Here is an 18,742-nt window from a genome sequence, read left to right on the forward strand (position 1 = left end):
GCTGAATGTTGAGTCTCTGAAGCAGGGCTGGGGGCCGGATTTGGCCCCCCAGGCTCAGGGCTCCCCAGCTTTGGAAGCCTGCTCCGAGCACACAAAATCGACTAGCCTGGGCCCCACTAGGCTCTGGTGTGGGCGGGGGAAGTGGGGAGTGTCTGTCTCCTCTGTCGGGGCCATGTCAGTGAGGGGATTGTTTTGTGGGGGGTGTTGCTCCTCGCTGGTGTGCCGCCCCCGACTGATGTTTCCGAGGGTCAGCGGCCTCTGACCCTAAAAAGGTTCCTCACCTGGATCTAAAGTGCAGTTCCAGTCCACACAGCGGCGTTGGTTCCACACGCACAGTAAAAGTGCCAGGAAATGCAGCAAATGAGGCCTCTGAGGAAGCAAGGAGGGTACCAAGGGGCTGCTTTGCAGAGAACTTGCCCCGTTGCGGGCCTCAGCTGTGAAGGTTTGTGTCTCACCAGCCCTGAGCAGCGCTGCAGATGCAGCTGAGCAAGCGTGGGGATAGCGACAAGGCCCCCGGGACAGATGGGGTTTGCGGGGCAGGTACGGCCCGTCCCCTCCCCCCTTGCACCCAGTTAGTCGCTAGATTGAGTTGTAACCCTGCACCGTGGCCGGCAGGCAGAGAGCGCTGCACCGAGGCGTTGGCCAGTGCTTTCAGAAGCCAATCTCTCTCTCCACGGTGCAGTATGATCCCGAGCTCTCGTCGCGGCAGTTCGGGGTGGAGCTCTCCCGCCTGACCAGCGAGGAGCGAGCCGTGCCCCTGGTGATGGAGAAGCTCATCAACTACATTGAAATGCACGGGCTGTACACCGAGGGCATTTACAGGAAGTCAGGATCCACCAATAAGATCAAGGAGCTGCGGCAGGGCCTCGACACAGGTGAGCGCGTCTCCGAGGGGGAGCTACCGGGACAGCTGACAATTCACGTCAAGGGGGCCCTTTCCCCTTCCCCCACCACGGCCTCTGGCTTTGGGTGCCATGAGAGTCCAGCCATGTCTAACAGCGGCCTTTGCCCAAAGTCCATGCTGTGCTAGACCCCTCCTGTCTGCTGAATCTTCCTGTTTTATTCCACCTTTTGTACGTGTGCAAAAAAAAAAAAAAGTCGTCCAAAGGAATTGGGAGAAAAAGCTGCATTAGCCGTGCCTCCTATTTATCCACGCCAACCAAGCACTTTGCAAACTGTCTAAAGACCGTTGCCCCTGGAAAACTGGCTCCTGCCTCGACCAGGGTTTTAACACGATTGTATTAGGTGCCCAGGTTGTGCAGCTGTTCGCTGTGTGATCTGTGCGTGTTACAGTATTAATTCCTGCCTTGTACGGCAGCAGTTAGCGCTGTGCAGCGTTGTTGTAGCTGTGTTGTGTGTACTGTGCGCAGGGGAGCCAACAGCAGAGTGAGGCCTCTGTGATCCCAGAAGGGGCGGGGCTTTGGGTGGAATGGGCGGGGCCAGGGCAACCAGCCCTCTGCTTTGCCCAGAGCTCGGCACACCTCACCTGCCAGCTCTGAGCTGCCCGGAGCATGCAGCGCAGGGCTCCGGTGGTGAGTTAAAGGGACCGGGGCTCTGGGTACCACCGTGCCACAGTGGGCAGCAGTCCTTTTTCCTTCCTCCTCTTCCCCACCCCCCATCGGCGGGTCTGAGTGTGCAGCGGTAGCTGAGAACCAGCTTCTGTTGATGAGGGACAAGCTTTGGAGCACCAGAGAGCTCTGCTGGGGCCCCTTGGCCGCAGAAATTGGTCCAAGCAGAGGGGTTAGCTAGTAGCCAGTGCTAAGAGTGACGCAGACACGGGCCTGTTCTCTGGATCAGACTGATCGTTTGCTTTTCCTTCGGTTTCTTCCCCGCTCATGTGCCTCTGGCAGATCTTGAGAACGTGAATCTGGATGACTACAACATTCACGTCATCGCCAGCGTGTTCAAACAGTGGCTGAGAGACTTGCCCAATCCCCTCATGACCTTCGAACTCTACGAGGAATTTCTGCGAGCGATGGGTAAGGAAGCCAGCCCAGTCTGCCGTCTCCCTCACAGCCTGTGGCACTGGGGCGTCTCACACCCGCTTTCCGCCTGCCTGGAACAACTGGGGTCGTTGGGCTTTTTACTTCAGTTTTATCACCATGGGCCTGCTGAGCAGCCGGCGAGTCACTTTTCTGCTGGTGCGATTGCACGGGCGCTAGTTATACAGCGTTTGAGTCCCACCTGTCGGCGTTACTGGCCGCATGGGCCTTGCGGTGACAGCTAAACAAAGCGTGAGGGGTTGTTAATGTACCAGTGGCATTTGAACTGCTAGCGGCTGTGTGCAGGGCAGGGGTACATGTACCCTTGGGGGTACACAGAGGTCTTGAGGGGAGCACATCAAATCATCTACTGCTTTGCCTAACGTTACACCAGGCTACCGGAAAAGCACGCCCAAAGTCAGTACAAACTAAAATGTCACACAGCCAGGGTCTTGTTATATTGCTCTAGACTCCTCAACCTGGGGGTCGCTGTTTATTTTATAATTACATGATAAAAAGGAGCGGGTCGGCTCTTTGTCATGACGTGCCGCGACACGTTTGTACTCGGGTGTCTGATTCTGAAAGGCAGTTGTTTTCAAGTGAGCTGACAGCTAGGTTTGTCTTGGGTCCCCATCTCTTGACAGGGGTACAGTCTGGGATGGTGGAGGCCCCCTGGTGGCGGGTTCGTGTATCTACACGCCACAGGGAGATGCAGACACAGTCCGCCCTGCGTGCACATGTCAGGGAAAGGGAGAGGCTGCCGGAGCATCTACCGGGCGCTTCCCCCTCAGAGCCTTTTCCCGCTGCTGGCGTCTGTCCCTGCCGCTGGGTGGGGGAGGAATGGCTGGGCCCAGCACCTCTAGGCAAAGCAGTTCATGGCCCCGGGACCGCTGGGCTTGCTGCCTCCGATAGGAAAGTAAACAGCCCAATGATTCCCCAGCGCCCCCAACTCCGTAACGCCCCTCAAGGGGGCACCCCCCCCCCCCCACAGAGAGCCAGCAACTACCTACTCCCCTCCCCCAGCTCCACCCGGCAGCGGGACATACCTACCGGGACTAGGAAACTGACACCCCCTCGTCCCCCAATGCCTCCCACCCCCGCGCTGACCCGGAACCGGATGGGCAGGGAGAAACCAGAACCAGGGCCGGAGGAGACTTGTACCCAGCACCTCTTCCCTTGCAGAATGCGCACTGCGTGCAGGGTCGTCCCCGAGCCTGCGACTGAGGGACCGAGTGGGAGGCAGAACCCGAGGGGCCGGCAGGGAGAGGAGGGAGCTGTCATCCCCGTCTCTGTGCTGGCCCAGCCAGACTGTCCCCAGCACGGAGCCCTGAGGGGAAGCTGCCCGGGGCGCGTGTAACTGTGTGTGCTCCCTCCAGGCCTGCAGGAGCGGAAGGAGACTGTCCGAGGCGTGTACTCGGTCATCGACCAGCTCTCCCGCACCCACCTCAGTACCCTGGAACGCCTCATCTTTCACCTCGTGAGGTAATGGCAGCTCACGCCTGGGGCCGCCCCCTGCACTTGCTCCTCCTCCTCCTCCCTCACACGGGCCTGGTGCTGACACGCTCTCTCACCGCGCCGCTCCACAAGCGGCCCTGCTGGAGCCAGGTGCTGCCAGACGTGAGCGAGAGCCCCCGAACGTGGGCCCGCGGGATGCCGGTACGTCGGCAGAGGAAAGGAGGGAACCTCGCAAGGGAGGCTTGAAGCTCGGTAGCGGCCTCCCGGGGCACCCGTCAGCTTGACTGTTGAGGCTCTAGAGACCCTGGCTGAGGCTGTGTGTGTGCGTCAGCAGTGTCTGGGTTGGGATGTGGCCACGGTGGCGCCATCTGTGAGGGTTCCTGCCACCTGCCTGCGTTTGGCAGGAGACACGAGTGCCCTGTGGCTGAGCCAGCGTGGCTAAGTGAGCGGCTTGGCCTGGGCCATGCATGCGCTGGTAGAGTGGGTCAGAACACACCGTGCCCTATTGAGCGCTGTGGGGCGTGGCACGCCCGGCACAGTGTCCTTTGTCCAGTGCAGCACCGACACCCTGTTGCTCTAGGTCCTCACCGGACACCACAAATTGAAGCTCTTCATGTCAGAGCTGCGTAACAATGCGGTCTCCCCTCCTATCCCCTCACGCTGGGCGTGTGCAGCGCTCCCCCCCAGCCCGGCTCGGCGTTGGCATCACTTCCTTTCTGTGCCCCACAGAGGGGAGCTGCCTTTAACCCGCATCTTTCTGGTTCGTTGTTTAGGATCGCCCTGCAGGAGGAGACCAATCGCATGTCAGCGAACGCCCTGGCCATTGTGTTCGCGCCCTGTGTTCTCCGCTGTCCCGACACCACCGACCCCCTGCAGAGCGTCCAGGACATCAGTAAAACCACCACGTAAGAATCCCGCAGTCCCCCTTCCAGAGTAAACCTGCGTTTCCGGCGGGAAGGAGGGGACGTCAGGGCAGCTGGTGGCTCCCTGAACAGTACGCGCTGGCCTGGCAGCCAAACCCCAGCACTGTTGCACAAATGAATTGCCTCAATGCCATTCTGGCTCTTCCACTAGCAGCTGCTGATGTGAAAGCGTTTGAAATGCGCAGGCCCAGGAGTTTTTAGAGACCGGGCCACCAGGCTCTCGGAGCGGCTGCTGTGGACACTTAAATCCTGGAGCAACGGGGCAGGGCGTCCCAGAGGCAGCAAGAGAAGCTAATATCCGAAACAGGCTAACCAGGAGGAGCTGGGTAATGGGCCCAGTTAGCTGCGGTGGGATGTAAGAATTGGCGGGCGGTCTGCCAGTCAGCACTGGTCTGTGGACAGGCTTGTCCAGCGTTCCCGATGCCGGTGGTGGGCTGCCAGGCGTAGCTCGCAGTGCTAACCAGGCTGACACTGCAGACTTAGGGTCCAGTCGGGCATTGGCCTTAGAACCGCACGTCGTCGTCCTTAAAACGAACACCTCCGCATTCAGTCCAGCAAATAGGAAATGGATTGAAAAGTGGCGCACTGGGACCTCCGAAGTAACCGTAGGCAGGGGACAGTCGCCCGGGGCAGGCGAGGGTTTGGAGGGAGCCCCGCCGGGACGTGTGCGCCTTTGGCCCAGGAGCGATCCACATCAGTATGTTATGTCGTGAGGCGCACGGGTACTAGGGCACGGTGGGGGAGGGGTTGGACATGTACCTAGGATCGACAGGGTGATGCGGGAATCGTTGGCTATTCTGTGAGCTTTGTTGCGCAGGAGACCAGCCTCTGAACGTAATGGGCCTTCAAAGCTACGCCTGCCTCCCTCCTGAAAAGCAGCTCTTGGCTATTCTTGCAGCCTGCGCTGCGCTTTCCTAACCTGGGGGTGTTCCCCTTTCCGGGCAAAGAACCAGGTTCTCTGATGGAGCCCATGGGGAGCCCTCTCCTACCTAGTGCTGTTTGGGGCATTTCTAGCCCACAGAGCAAGAGACCTTCCCCTTCCCCGAGCACTGTAGCAAGGGGGCAGGGCCGGCTCGCACGCAGCCAGTGCTTTGGGCTGCCATTTGATTGCCGCCTTCTTTTCCTTTGTACAGCTGCGTGGAGCTGATTGTCATAGAGCAGATGAATAAATACCGGGCGCGGCTCAAGGACATCAGCAGCCTGGAGTTTGCGGAGAACAAAGCCAAAAGCAGGTTGTCTTTGATCCGCAGATCAATGGTAAGTTTCGGGGGGGGGGGGAGGAGGTGTTGGTTCTGTTTCCATGGCAGGAAAACTGGAGCAGACCTTCCTGTCGCTGGAGGTGTCTCCAGCCGCGTTACCTATCGTCACTCCCCGTGGCACGTAAATTCGGAGGAGAGTCTCTTACCCGTGCTGCGGCGCCTTTGCGCAGTTTATTTGTTTGCTTTCTGGAACTGCGGAGAACACGCATGGTGCCAAATTGCAAGTCTGAGACAAATTTAGTGCTGGCAAGCCCGCCCCCCCTTCCTCTCCTTTTCTCTTCCCCTAATCTCCCCTGATCTTCTGCCTATTTCAACCTTCCGAGCTGCGAGAGCCTCCCCCAGATTTACGCCAAAGAAAAGCCGAACAGGGAGGGGTGCCTGGCAGGAGTCTGAGGAAAGTGCCACAGAGACCTGCACGGTTTGGGGATACGTTTGGCTGATTTGGGCTAGTTAATCTTTTAAGCAACACTCGGCTGGCCCTGACCAACTCACTCCTGTGCCAAAGCCCCCTAATTCCACAGTGCCCTGCTCTGATGCTGCCCCGGAATACAGCCCTTCGCTTGTGTCCCTCCCTCGTAGCATCGTGGAGAAACTAGGCTGAAATTGCCCTGAAACCGAGGCCTTGCTTTGCCTGCTGGTGTGCAGGTTGCTTCATCGGAAGTGCCTCCAGCAGAGGCACAGGAATTGAGATGCCCAGGAAGCGTCACCTTCCCCACCTGTCTGCCATCACCTTTCGCTTTCACACACCCAGTTGGGCCGCTGACAGGCAGCCTCTGGGATTTGAATCCGCCTGTTCCCCCCCGTTTGGTAGCTGATCGAGCCAGAGGCCCGTGTGCTGCGTTCCACCTCTAGAATGCGGGCGAACAGCTGATTGACTGCGGGCCGGCCCGCCCAGCGCTGTGCCCAGTAAAGCAGGCTTGCCGTAAGAAAGGCCAGTAAGCCCCGGGGCATGTCCTCTCAGGAATCCTGCTTGGTGACTTGCAGCCAGTGCTGACTCTGCTCCCAACAGGCGCTTCCCCCGCGACTGTGCAACGCTTGTGGCTCGGCTGTGCACGGCGGCAGATGCCGCAGAGAGCTGACTCACTCATGACATTAAAAGACTCTTGAAGTTCTTTTAAGGGGGCAGTGGCATGTGCGCTCTAACCCTCTGCTTTCCTTTTCATGTCCTCTCTAATCCAGAAACCCGTACTAATTGCGGTTAGATTTATGAGCATAACCCGCAGTTCAATCCCGGTATGTATTAACTGCACCGCACTCCGTGACCACTGCATCCCATCGCTATGTGTAACCCGCCTCCCATCCCCGCACCGTGCCGCAGGCTGTGCCCGTTCCTTCCTGTGCAGGACCCACCCCAGGGACCGACTTTTCACTTCGTGCTCAGGAGGGAGCATCCTCCTCCCCTAGAGGAGGCACGAGAGCAGGAGGGGAAACTGAGGCCAAATGGTTGATGAAATAGCCCAGCGACTGCAATCCCCTGGCCCGTTCCTCCAGGGCTGCTCTTGTGCTCTGGCACTGGGCACACGCTGGACCATGCCCAGCTCCTGCATGCAGCTCCACGGAGGGGTGATGGGACCTGGCAAATTACAGAACCCTGCTCAGGGAGGTGGAGGGGAATAGCTGGGGGAACCCTCGCCGCTTAGCCAGAGAGCCGCCACGGAGCTCTCTTCGGAGTCTTTAATCAGCCGGCTTCAAGCAGCTTTGTCCTTCCTGTTGTGATCCTCAGGCCCTTCACGTTCTCCCTGCCTGCTGGTCCCTTCTTTTCTTCCCTCCTTCCGATTTTCATCCAAGCCCTTCCTTCTTCCCTCGCACTTCCCTCCCCTGCTGTCGGATTATATGCAGCACCTCCGCACTAGGCCGGCTGCTTCAGCTCCGCCCCTGCTTCCCCCCGTCGATGGATGCCCCCGGACACCAGCCCCCAGCTAAAGCAGCTTAGGGGTGTTAGCGACTAGTCGACCAACCGATAAGCAAATGCTTATAAGGTAGTCGAGTAGGAACTCGACTAGTCGCTCCCCCCCTTGCTGCCTCTATCAGAGAGAGTCAGCAAGCGGGGGAGCAGGAGCTGGCTTAAAAGCTGGTTCCCCCAGCAATGTCCGTGCAGGGGGCAGGGAGGGCAGCGGAGAAATGGCAGAGCGCGGATTGAAACAGTCCTGTCACTGCCACGGCTGCTCCTCTCCCTTTGGAGTGTACAAGAGCCACCTGTGACTCTTGTACGTTTCAAAGGAAGAGACACGGGAACCCCTGCCAGCAGGGACTGCTTCTATCCTGCTGCCTCTCCCCCTTTGACATGTCCAGGAGCTGCAGGCGGCTCTTATACATCTCAAAGGGAGAGAAGCAGCGGGATTGAGCGTCCCCTTTATCGACTGATCGAGTAGTTGGTGGAAATTCCATCGGCTACTCGATTAGCTGATCGATCAACATTTAGCATCCCTAGTGCAGCTCTTGGAGAGCCAAACAGACCAAGAGGCCTCGTCTTTGCCCTCCCTATGCCGGAAGCCGAACACTGTGCAGTTCAGAGTTGGCTCTACCAGCCTTCAGGTTCTGGATCCAATTGAGGGAGCTGTTGTCTCTCGCCTCTCGGAAGCTGTTACTGCCTCGTGCCTGGCAGGATGGTCCTCGGTGATGGGGGGAGGGAGAGGAGCAGTCCGTGGCTGTGAGAGATGTGCACGATAATGCATCTGTTCTCTCAGCCACAGTAGTGCCAGGCTCGCTTAGCAGTGCAGTTTGCATTGCTGGGAATGGGATTTGGGCAACTCAAATTCAGGTGAGGGGGATAGCTCAGTGGTTTGAGCACTGGCCTGCTAAACCCAGGGTTGTGAGTTCAATTCTTGAGGAGGCCATTTAGGGATCTGGGACAAATCTGTGAGGGATGGTGCTTGGTCCTGCCGTGAGGGCAGGGGACTGGACTTGATGACCTCTCCAGGTCCCCTCCAGTTCTGAGAGACCAGTATATCTCCACATTAAAACAAAAAGCAGCTGTGCACCACTTAGAGCGAAAATAGCTCTCCCCACGTTTGCAGTCAGAACAGTTGGTGTTTTGCTTTCAGAGGCTTCCAACAATGTCCGAGTAGTTTCTCGAGAAGAGCCATAGGTGACATGATTGCAGTGTTTAATTACCTCTCTTGGCAGAACAGTGCAGGGCTCTGCATTCCAGCAGAGAAAGGCAGAACAAGAACCAATGAGCAGAAGACGAAATCAGATCAATTCAAATGGCACAAGGCCCACTTCTGAGAGTGATTAGCTATTGCAACAAACTGCCGAGGGATGTGTTCAATTCTCCAGCACTCGATGTTTCCAGCCAGGGCCAGGGTGCCTTACTGGAAGGGATGCCCTAGCCAAACACAAGTTACTGGACTCCGTACAGGGTAGGTGGGTGGAATTTTGTGCCTGTGTCATACAGGAGGTTGAAGAAGATTGAATCCCTTCATTCTCTCATGTCCAAAGAAACCTGTTGTTGTTTCTCTGTCCTCATGAGGCAAACTGGGCCGTCTGGTGCTAGGAAAGGTAAAATACAAACTAGAGCCCAGTTCCACATACAAGATCTTTGTTACTCTTTTCTTTGACTTCCTTTTCCCTGGGTTGGCATTCCCATCCTGCCAGGGAAAGCAATCCCTAGCTCCCATGAGTCGTGCTGGCAGAACGGCAGCACCTGCAGTATATGGGGCGTGAAGTTTGGCACAGTAATTCCCACCTGAATGGGAGAGACCCTCCGTGCCATAGTAATGTTTATGATGCCCTGCAAGTTACCAGAACATTTTAGTTACTGTTCTAAAATGGACCGTGGGGGGCTGCTGATCAGGTGTAGTGAGAGCGCTGGGTGAGTCTGTGAAGATCAGACCGTCCCGACTTTCCTCACTAGGTGGAGTTTCCCGAAGACACGACATTGATTTAGGATCCCAGCTCTCATTGCAAATCCATAGGGCTTGTGCGCTACCGTCTCTTACCGACTTCGGAAAATTCCTCCCAAACCAAACAGCAAAGGAGGAGCCTCCTCTGTAGGTCCCTGGTAGTTCTCAAACTCTTACAGTTTGAAATGGGGACTCTGGACTTTGGGCTCCACTTGCATCCCATCAGGCAAGTGGCCCGGTCTGCTGCAGCTGCCCAGTGCTCCATCAGCTGTCTGGTAGCGCCTCATCGCGCTGGAGGATGCTCCGAGGTTTCCTCTTGAACGGCTTCACCGCACATCACCTTCCCCCGCCCTTGCTTCATACAGTGGCACCTCTGCCGCCTCCTTCCTTGTCCCTGATCTAAGGAGCTAGCGTGTGCTTTAACTGGCCCCCGGCCTGCTTTAGCACCGGATCTCTTGTTGCCACCGACGTGTGGGGCTAAAAGTGCAGCCGTCGCTTTGTAGCTGTCTCTCCGCCCGCCACCTTTTGAGCTCCCTAGTGTGTGTCGTGTACGGAGAGCAACGCCCCGGCCTGCGGAGCTGCGTGTTCCAGTGGAGAGTGTTCCCTGGCTCGGGCTGATTGCAGGGCGAGGCCAGTTAGTGCTGTGCATGCCGACGGCTTGTGTGTAATGTGCAGCACGTCCTTGCGCTGGGCCAGCGTGGTGCAGGGGCGGAGGGCAGGCGTCCCGCCGGGCTCGCCGAAAAGCAGTCAGCCGTGGCTCGAATTGCGTGTGAAACCCTGACGTGCATGCCGCTAGAAAGGAACATTGACCATTTTCATCTGTCGTCTCGGCTGCGTCTGTCTCCGAGCCTGCTGGGAGCTCATGCACCATGCAGGCTGTGTGCTGCGCACTGGCTGCTGACATTAGCTCCTCCCACTCTTGGGATGGGGGGAGAAAAGCACGCTCAGCCCGACTGGCCAGGAGCTGCCTGCAGGGTTGGGCCGCGCTGGCCCAGGTTGGTTGATCTGGGTTTTTACCTGCAGGGCAAAGGGCGGCTGAGGAGAGGAACCTTCCCCAGCCCCACGTCTCCTGCCTCGGGGCGTTTGCCCTCTGTGTCTGATGTCTCGGAGGAGACGGTGAGTAGCGAGGAGGCCATGGATGTGGACGTCTCTGATCAGCAGCAGGCGGCCATGCAGCAAGAGGAGAGGGTGCTGACGGAGCAGATCGAGAGCTTGCAGAAGGAAAAGTGAGTCCCGGGGATCCCAGGGGTGGAAGGGCACCATGCTGCAGGGACGCTGGAGTCTCACGTTCAGACCCTCTGCAAGTCACAGTTGAATGCACGCAGGGCCCCACTTCCTCCTCTGGAGGAGCTCGCGCAAGGCAAACTCTCGTTTCCCCCCAAGAGCCCCGAGACGCCCTTCCGTCAGGGCTCTGACCGGCCTCCCGGCCTGCCGGGGGAGCAGATGATGAAATGTTCTAAGCTGCAGCAACATCCATCTGCTGCTGAGACTCCGCTCCGTCTCCTGGAGAGGCTGCGCCTCGGCCTAGCTGGGCTGGGCAAAGTGCTTGTTGACAGGAAGCAGCACTCGGGGGCATGCATGTAGGCATCAGCTGTGGAAGATGTTCAGCCTTCCCGCCGCCCCTTGCTAACCTGGCTAGATGCACCATGGCTCCTGGTTCTTAGGCAGCCATGCTGGGCCAAGCACCTCCGCGGCCGGCCAGGAGATGGAGATTGATCTCCTCTGATGCGGACCTTGCCTTGGTGTGACGGGCCGGACCGGGTCTGGGCACAGCTGAGAGCGTCTGCTCAGGCGAATTGCTCAAACTCGGGGCTCCCTACAGCCCCTGACCGGAGACCTTCCCAAACAGGCCACACACCAGTCACACCAAGCAAAACCCCTTAGACACCCCAGCTCTCCCCGTGCCGCAGTCAGCCTAACACAGGTGAGGGGGTATAGGACCCAATCTCACCTACCCCGAACGGGTCTTTCCGGTCCCAAAGAACCAGCCACCGTTCCCAGTCAATTTACACTTTGGATCGTACCCACAAGACCACGCTGAGCCAATCCTTTAGAATCTACCATCTAAAGGTTTATTAATAAAAGATAGAAAAGCAGGAGAGTGAGATTGTTGGGGAGAATACATTACATGCACCGAAATCACCCAGTTCTGGATGCAAGCTCTCAGCAAACTTCTGGCTTAAAAGTCTCTGGTGCACATACTACGTCAGGATGGGTCAGCAATCCTTCCCGGCTCGCTGTCCCTCACAAGGCTGCATCAGGAGCAGAATTGCAGACCAGATGGAGTCTGCCTCATGGCATTTTAGATCCATCCCTGGTATCTTCCAAGCTGGAGCAGGTCGCATGGCCCAGTGACCTATCCCTGTGTCTGCGGTCATCAGACACTGGGTGGTTTGCAGGTATCCCGATTTCCAGGCGCATTCCTCAGGTGTGTATTGGCACCGAGAGAGCCATTGTCCTGGGAGCCGTGCTAATGAGCACAGACACTGGCTGAGCATTCTTTGCCCGTTGCTCTGTCCAGCATAAGTGCAGAGTCCATATTGATTACTCCACATACTGATATTGCACAGGTACATGAATAGCACATACAGAATCAGTAAAACACAAGCTTTTATTTGACATGTCACATGACCCCTTTGTACATACTTTGGGGCAAACACCCCCCCCCCTTGGGTGCAGCAATGACCTCTCTGATCCCATTAAAATCCAGTAATGTGACACGTGGTCACCCCCAAGTCAGCCTGTGGGCATGTGCTCCGTCCCGGCCTGGGGAGCGTGGCATGCCCCCCGTGAACTCTGCTGCCTTTCTGTCTCCCTCAGCCCTGGGGCGGGCCCAGGTAGTGGGGAGGGCTGTCCAAGCTCTGCTCAGGGGACGGGCCCTTGGCAGACTGGGACTGGCTGGGAGGTTCTTGCTGATGGTTCCTCTTGCAGAAGTCTCCCAGGCCGCTGGTGGCTGAGTCCCATGTGGGCTCCAGCTCCGAAATGTGCGCTCTCCTCCCGGGCCTCAGTGCGACGCCCCCGGGCCGGTGTTTGGCCTGGCACTGGGGGTTGGCGGTCTGTTCCCGACCCTGCGGGCGCAGCACTGGCTGGCTTCTCCCTGCCTTGCTCCTGGGTCACAGCTAGGGCTGCCTTTTGCAGGGAGGAGCTGACTTTTGAAATGCTGGCGCTGGAGCCCCGGGCCTCGGACGACGAAACCCTCGAGTCGGAAGCCTCTATTGGCACCGCGGACAGCTCCGAAAATTTGAACTTTGACTCGGAAGGGGCCGTCTCGGATCGATCGGGTAAGTAGCGGCCGCTGCCGCCAGGCGTTCTGACCAGCCTGGGCCGGCTCTTAGACTCCCCCTCCCTTCCCGTTGGGTGCGACGCCGCCAGTCCCGCAGCATAGAATTGTGAGCTGGCCAATCCCAGTGCTTGGGAGGAGGGATTCCCTTGCAGGGGCAGCGCCCTCTGCTGACGAGAGCCCAGGCCTGCAGGCAGGTTGCAGACCTCCCTTTGCTACTGCCTCGTGTATGGACCTCAGTGGGTCGGTCTGCCCAGATGCATTGTGGGTAACCCTTTCAGGCGGTAACCTGTGGGCACAGAGCGGGTCACTTCCCCTTGCAATGTAATTGCCCCCCCACCGCGCCCCCGACCTGCCCAGGCTGCATGGAAACGCTTTCCTGTGCGCACAGCTGGGTCTGTCCGGTCTCATTCTCCTCCCTCTCTCCCGGCCAGAGAGAAGTTTAGCACTTAATTCGCTGAGGCCCGCCAAGGCCGAACCCACCAGCAGGCTGCGAAGGCACCTGAGGCGGCAGCAGGACTCTGTGGATTCCGTGGACTCCTCGGTCTCTTCTCCGTCCTCGTCCTCCTCATCCTGCTTACCTCACGTGCCCAGGAAGCGATTCCAAATGTACTCCAAGTCGCCCTTCTACCGAGCAGCGGCTCCGGGCGACTCGAGCGAGACGAGGCTGGGACTGGAGGGGTTGCCAGGGCCGATGCGGGGGCTGGATGACAGGCTCCAGTTCACCAGCAGAGGGACCTTCAGCCCTGAGAAGGGCAAACAGAAACTGAAGAATGTGAAAAACTCTCCCCAGAAAACCAAAGAGCTGCCGGAGGGGGCAGCTGGGGCAGGCCGGAAAAGGAACCCGGATGCCGACTGCGGCAGCGCCCAGCAGCTGGTGCTGTTTGGGAACAATGAGTTCATGGTGTGACCGGGGGCCTGAACTCTCCTCGTGGCTGCAGAGAAGCGAGAGCATCTCACCTTCGGTCTCGTTCCCCATCGCCGCCGCCACCACCATTGTAGAGTTGCTACCCGCTGCCACGCAAAGCGTTTAGTCACTAACTGCTCGGGCTCCCGGCCTTGCATTGCCAGCGCGGAAGGGAGCAGGGCCCCCCGGACGCAAGCCTGTTGGGGACCGTTTCAGCAGTGGCCTTAGCTGTTTTTAACCCTTTGGCACGCCAGCCCTGCCAGGTTTCTTAGACCGGGGACTCAGAAGAGAAGATCCGTTGGGGGAAGAGTTGCTGGTGCGCCCTGTTTAGGTCCCATCAGCCCCTGGCTTTGGTCTGAGCAGAGGAAATGGGGAGAGGGAGAACCAAGCCGCCAGGTAACGCCAACGGGATCTTAGAGTTGGGGAGTTGTTCCATCCTGGCTCGCCCTTGCTGGTGAAAGCTGCAGACTTGGGGTGTGGGTGTTGGTGCTGGAGGAAGCGCCGGCACCTTACAAGGCACCCCGGCAGAATAGACGGAGCCCTTTGTCCTCAGCTGTTTCTAATGCACTCCGTGTTGTTGTCAGGTGATAATAAAAAGCTATCATTTCCATTCAAGCAATCGGAGCATGCCTCACCCCCCCACACGCCACGTAAACCCGCAAAGGAGAGAGGGATTTTATTTTTGTTGTTGAGATGTCAGGAAAACGAATGCCAGTGGGACTCCTGGTTAGTTCAAGCCAAATACTTGTGCCGAATTTTCCATAGCCATAAAGAAGCCCCCGATCGAGGCACAAAGCAGGGTTCCTAGAAAGCAAAGGAACCTGTTGAAATGTAACCCTCACCCTTGTCCAGCCACTTGCTTCCTTGCAGTGCTGCCTAGGTGCACACACTGACCAAGGGAAGTGCCGGAACCTCTCCGCCAAGCCACAAAACTCAGGCAGGCCACACAGGCACAGCAAAGGCAAATGCCCGGAAAAGTGTTAAGGAAACCTTCCCAATCTGTTTTTAAAATGTGACCTACCCAATTTTCTTCCCTTTTCTCACATCGTCAGTATTAAAAGCAAAAAGAACAAAGAATCGAGGATGACTCTGTTAATGCTCTGGTTACTATCCGTACATGTTAATGGTTTTTATTCCCCTCCCCCAGCTGGAACGTTTTTGCCGGGGGAAAAGGGAGAAGTGAGACGAGGTAGAATTAGCCCCTAAGAGTATTGCAAGGAAAGACGTGGCACCGTTTTTCCCCACCGTGCAGCAGCCCAGTGAATATGTGTGAGCTTAGAATGTGCGAGAGAGGCTGATGCGTGTGCACCGGGCCCTGTAACTATGGCGCCTTTGTGACAGCAAGCGTGTGACGACTGTCAGCTTCAAAGCTCTTGCTCAATCTCTTTGGGGCGAGCGGCGCGGAGTCGCTCTGTCCTTCCCATGCGACTTGCCGCCAGTGCGGATGCAGCTGTCAGGGTTTTTAAAGCAGTGTTGGAAATGAGTCGTGTAATTAGCAAGCGCAGGGGCAGTAAGCCACGTGGTGACTTGGAACATCAAGGGGCTGGCCCTCCATGTCAGTCTGCATCCATGGCCACAGAGCAGCAGACCTAGAGCATCACTCCGGGAAACGCTTCCCGAGGCCTGTCTGTTTCCCGAAGCCACCAGGGATCGGCTGCTCAGAGGAGCTGTTGATCAGAAGGGGCAGTTAGAATAAATGGCAGAATAAATGCTGGACTGGACCGGCCAGTTGACCTGCTAGTCTGTCCTGGGTCGTGTTCTGAAGCTAAATGTGGTTCTCATCTTGATCCTCCTAATCAAAAATCTAGAGCAGCAGTGTCAGCGCGGCAGGCCGGTTCGTGGCCCCGACCTGTCGGTCTCTCCCCAGAGTCACGGGAAGATCCTGGCATTTCAGAGTGAGTTGGGCAATGGTTTTAGGATTTTACCTCCATAATGAGGAATGTGAAGCATCCTGCGTGCAGCTCCCAGGACCCCCGCCCCAGCCTCCCTTCCCGGACGGACCCACCTCTGCGCCTGACCTCACCAAGGCCCGCGTCCGTTCAGAAAGGCCCTTCCCGATCTTGCAGCTGTTGTGGCCAATGCACACATGGTTTGGGGCTCTGGGGTGAGACAGGCTGCGGGAGGTTGCCTGTCGTAAGAGGTTTCACGATTCCTTCCTGCAGACTTCGTTGGCTGGGACGCGAGACTCGGGCTCACCCCTCGGCTGTGCTTCTTTCCCGAGATGCTTCCTTTCCTCTTTTTGCAGTGAAAAATATAATGTAGGCCGCTTTCCTAAGAGGGGTGATGTGGCGCCAAGCCAGAGACTTTTGGTTCCCGCTTTAGCCTCTGTGGGTTTCATCCCATCGCGCTCTTGAGTTCTGCTGATGCTAAGTTACTAGACTTCTGAGAACCCCAAGAACCCCAACAAGGTGGGCGGTGGTTATGAAGGTGGAAAGTAACTAAGGGAATTCAGCAGGGCACCACGCCCTTCAGAAGCCCTTGATAAGATTACACGCACACAACGCATAGGAAGTGGCTAGGATGTGCTGTACGTGCACTGATGCCGCACAGTGTAGCAAAGTGGGGCAGTTTTAAACGTGGCTACAGGCCAGCTGAGTACAGATCTGGCAGCTGGAACCGTGGTTAACCACACTGGTGGTGCATGAGCCAGGAGGGATTTCATCTTAGGGGTGGTTGGCTCTGTACAGCTCCTAGCGTAAAGGAGTAAAACTAAACTTGGCCAGTAGAGTCAGAGGAACCAGGATGCTCGCGGGAGCAGATCAGTTGAGGGAAGGACATGCCATTGTCACATCGCCTCTGTGGAATGAAACCACGACTGCACTGCCCAGTCCAGGGATGCTCGGAAAAGTCGCTCTGTAAAAAGTGTTGTCTTAGCCGGTGCCTATGGGTCTTCCCATGATTTCCCTCTGAAATTTGCTGTGTTGAAAATTCCAAGCACAAGTTCTGAACTGCCAGCCCCGCAGACTCGCCTCCGTGAGCTCCTAACCCAGCTGTGTTCTCTCTGCCACTCGCTGTGAACCTCCCCGGAGAACGGGGTGTGTGAACGCTGCCGGCACCTTCCAGCTGAGCAGCTGGTCCGGGGTCTGCCCAGCTGATGGGAGCACAGGGAAGGAGCCACTGGGACACGGCTACTTTGGGGATCATCAGAGTGAGAAAAACCCCTAGTCTGATGGATGGAACCGTAGCCGCAGGACAAGGGCTTACTTCCCTGCTGGGGCTATTCCCGTTCCTTCTCCTGAAGGGTTTTCCACCCGTTGCCTTGCTGGTTCCTGCCATACTGAGCATCAGCAGAAGCAGCAGGTTGGGGGAGGGTAACGGGTTCCGGGTTGCTGCCCCTGCAGATTTAATATCACCAGCCAAGCAGGGCAGGTTGGGAACCCTGCGGCACACCCGCAGAAGCAGACAGACAGTACTGGAAAAGCATGCGGGGGCCCAGGGTGGATTTGTCTACTCTGGTTAGCTGAAGAGAGGAACTGTCTCTCCCTTCCCCCGGGCCGTAGGTGCACGGGTGTTCCAGACGCACCTGCAGTTAAGCTGGTAAGCACCAAACAGCACGCAAATTCCCCTTGGAAATCAGAGGGGTATCGTGGCTCTCGGCATGTCCCCTTCCCCCCTGCTCGGAGCTTCTGACTCTTCAGCTACACGCCGGGTTTGCCCTCGTTTTCCTTTCTTCCGACCCCAGCGCGTCCATTGCCGCCAGACCCCCCCCCAACTTCCCTTTCCGCTTGTCTTGGGGGGAGGGGGGGGCAGTGAAATGGTTTTAGTGGGTCCAGACTACGTGTGGCCATTTCATTCTTATTCTGATCCCAGGTGCAGACTAGAGCAATCCTTTGTTTCGTTCCCCGTCCGCGTTTCCACCTGCGGCTTCCCCACCGGTCCTGTCCCGCAGGAGGGAAGCGGTAGCTTCCGAGAGATGATACACGCCTTGTACCAAGTGAATGTACTTACCACTGGAAAGGAGGGGGGCTGCATATTATTATTATTATTATTTGTAATGGAAAATTTTAAAGTAATTTATAAGTATGCGGAGTGTAAATTTACAAAGCAAAGTCTGTATTGTAAAAGGATATATTATCCTGTGTCATACGCACGATACGTTTTACCTGTTTAGGGGAGACAGACAGACACATACAAGAGAATGAATTCTCTTGCCCATAGAGCCGGCTTGCGTGCCACTGAGCAGTCAGCTGGCACTTGGTAATTTCATGTCAGTAGGTTTTCTTTCATTTTTTTTAAATTAATGTTGTTTTTTCCTTCTGGAACAAGGCCGTCATCTGTATAAAGTGCAATTTGTGTAATATTTCTTACATATAGACTGTGTGGCTGTACAAACACACCTTTATGAACAAATAGCCCCCAGCTTATTAAAGAGCAAACAACGAGAGCGGCTGACGTGGTTTGTGTGACTCGGACTCGTGGCTTTTCCGTGTTGGCGGGGTCAGGGGGCGGCCAACCCCAGCGCCTGGGTAAGACGGTTAAGACTCGACGGAGGAGCAGAAGCAGGGTGGGTCCAGCCTGCTTGCTTCTCCAGAACAGTCCTCGATCTGATGTGGTCCAGACGCATTCAGCAGCCATTCCGCAAGACAGCCCTGAGACGCGTCTGAGCTGCTGAGACCCGAGTTTCCATGCAGACTGAAAACGCGGGTGGCTGCCGTCGATTCCAGTGGGGGCCCGGGAGATGCCGCTGTCAGAACGGGCCGTTCGCGCTCCCTGTCTGAAAGGGCGTCTCGGGGCTGGGACACCTGATCCCGGGGGGGAGAGGGGAGGAAACCCCATTCTTCCGGGTTTCCAGGCTCGCCTGCCTTCAGGGCGGTGGTTGAAATAGTCCCAGGGCTTATGTAACAGTCACCGGCACTGGACCAAGTTGTCCGAAGTCCAGACCCCCAAGGCTGGGAGGATGGGGGGAGACTCTCGTGTCGCCCTGACCTGACGTGGCATCCTGGGATGCTGCCTGGTGGGGGCCGTATCCGAGACCATGTGGATGGATTGTCGAGGATAGTCCAGCCCCGAGTCCCGCCCCATGCGACTCATCCGCGTGGGCACTAATGCTGCGAGGTTTCACCTCGGCAAGTCAGTGACTTTGGGGTGAGG

General features: G+C 57.2%; 1 protein-coding gene across 11 annotated transcripts in view; it reads left to right on the top strand.

Annotated features, from left to right (window-relative positions):
• MYO9A (myosin IXA) overlaps positions 1 to 18,033 on the top strand; it is a 309,520-nt gene extending 291,487 nt beyond the window's left edge. For all 11 annotated transcript variants that reach the window (XM_075897519.2, XM_075897517.2, XM_089781943.1 and 8 more), the window contains 8 exons: positions 683 to 875; positions 1,851 to 1,979; positions 3,359 to 3,464; positions 4,211 to 4,342; positions 5,494 to 5,617; positions 10,488 to 10,690; positions 12,603 to 12,745; positions 13,179 to 18,033. In XM_075897519.2, the coding sequence (XP_075753634.2) occupies positions 683 to 875; positions 1,851 to 1,979; positions 3,359 to 3,464; positions 4,211 to 4,342; positions 5,494 to 5,617; positions 10,488 to 10,690; positions 12,603 to 12,745; positions 13,179 to 13,654 (1,506 nt within the window). In that variant the 3' untranslated portion in view covers positions 13,655 to 18,033. The remainder of the gene's footprint in view (positions 1 to 682; positions 876 to 1,850; positions 1,980 to 3,358; positions 3,465 to 4,210; positions 4,343 to 5,493; positions 5,618 to 10,487; positions 10,691 to 12,602; positions 12,746 to 13,178) is intronic.
• Positions 18,034 to 18,742: the final 709 nt, after the last annotated feature.

The sequence above is a fragment of the Pelodiscus sinensis genome, chromosome 14 (assembly GCF_052426305.1).
Source record: "Pelodiscus sinensis isolate ZL-2025 chromosome 14, ASM5242630v1, whole genome shotgun sequence".
Taxonomy (NCBI): Eukaryota; Metazoa; Chordata; order Testudines; family Trionychidae; genus Pelodiscus; species Pelodiscus sinensis.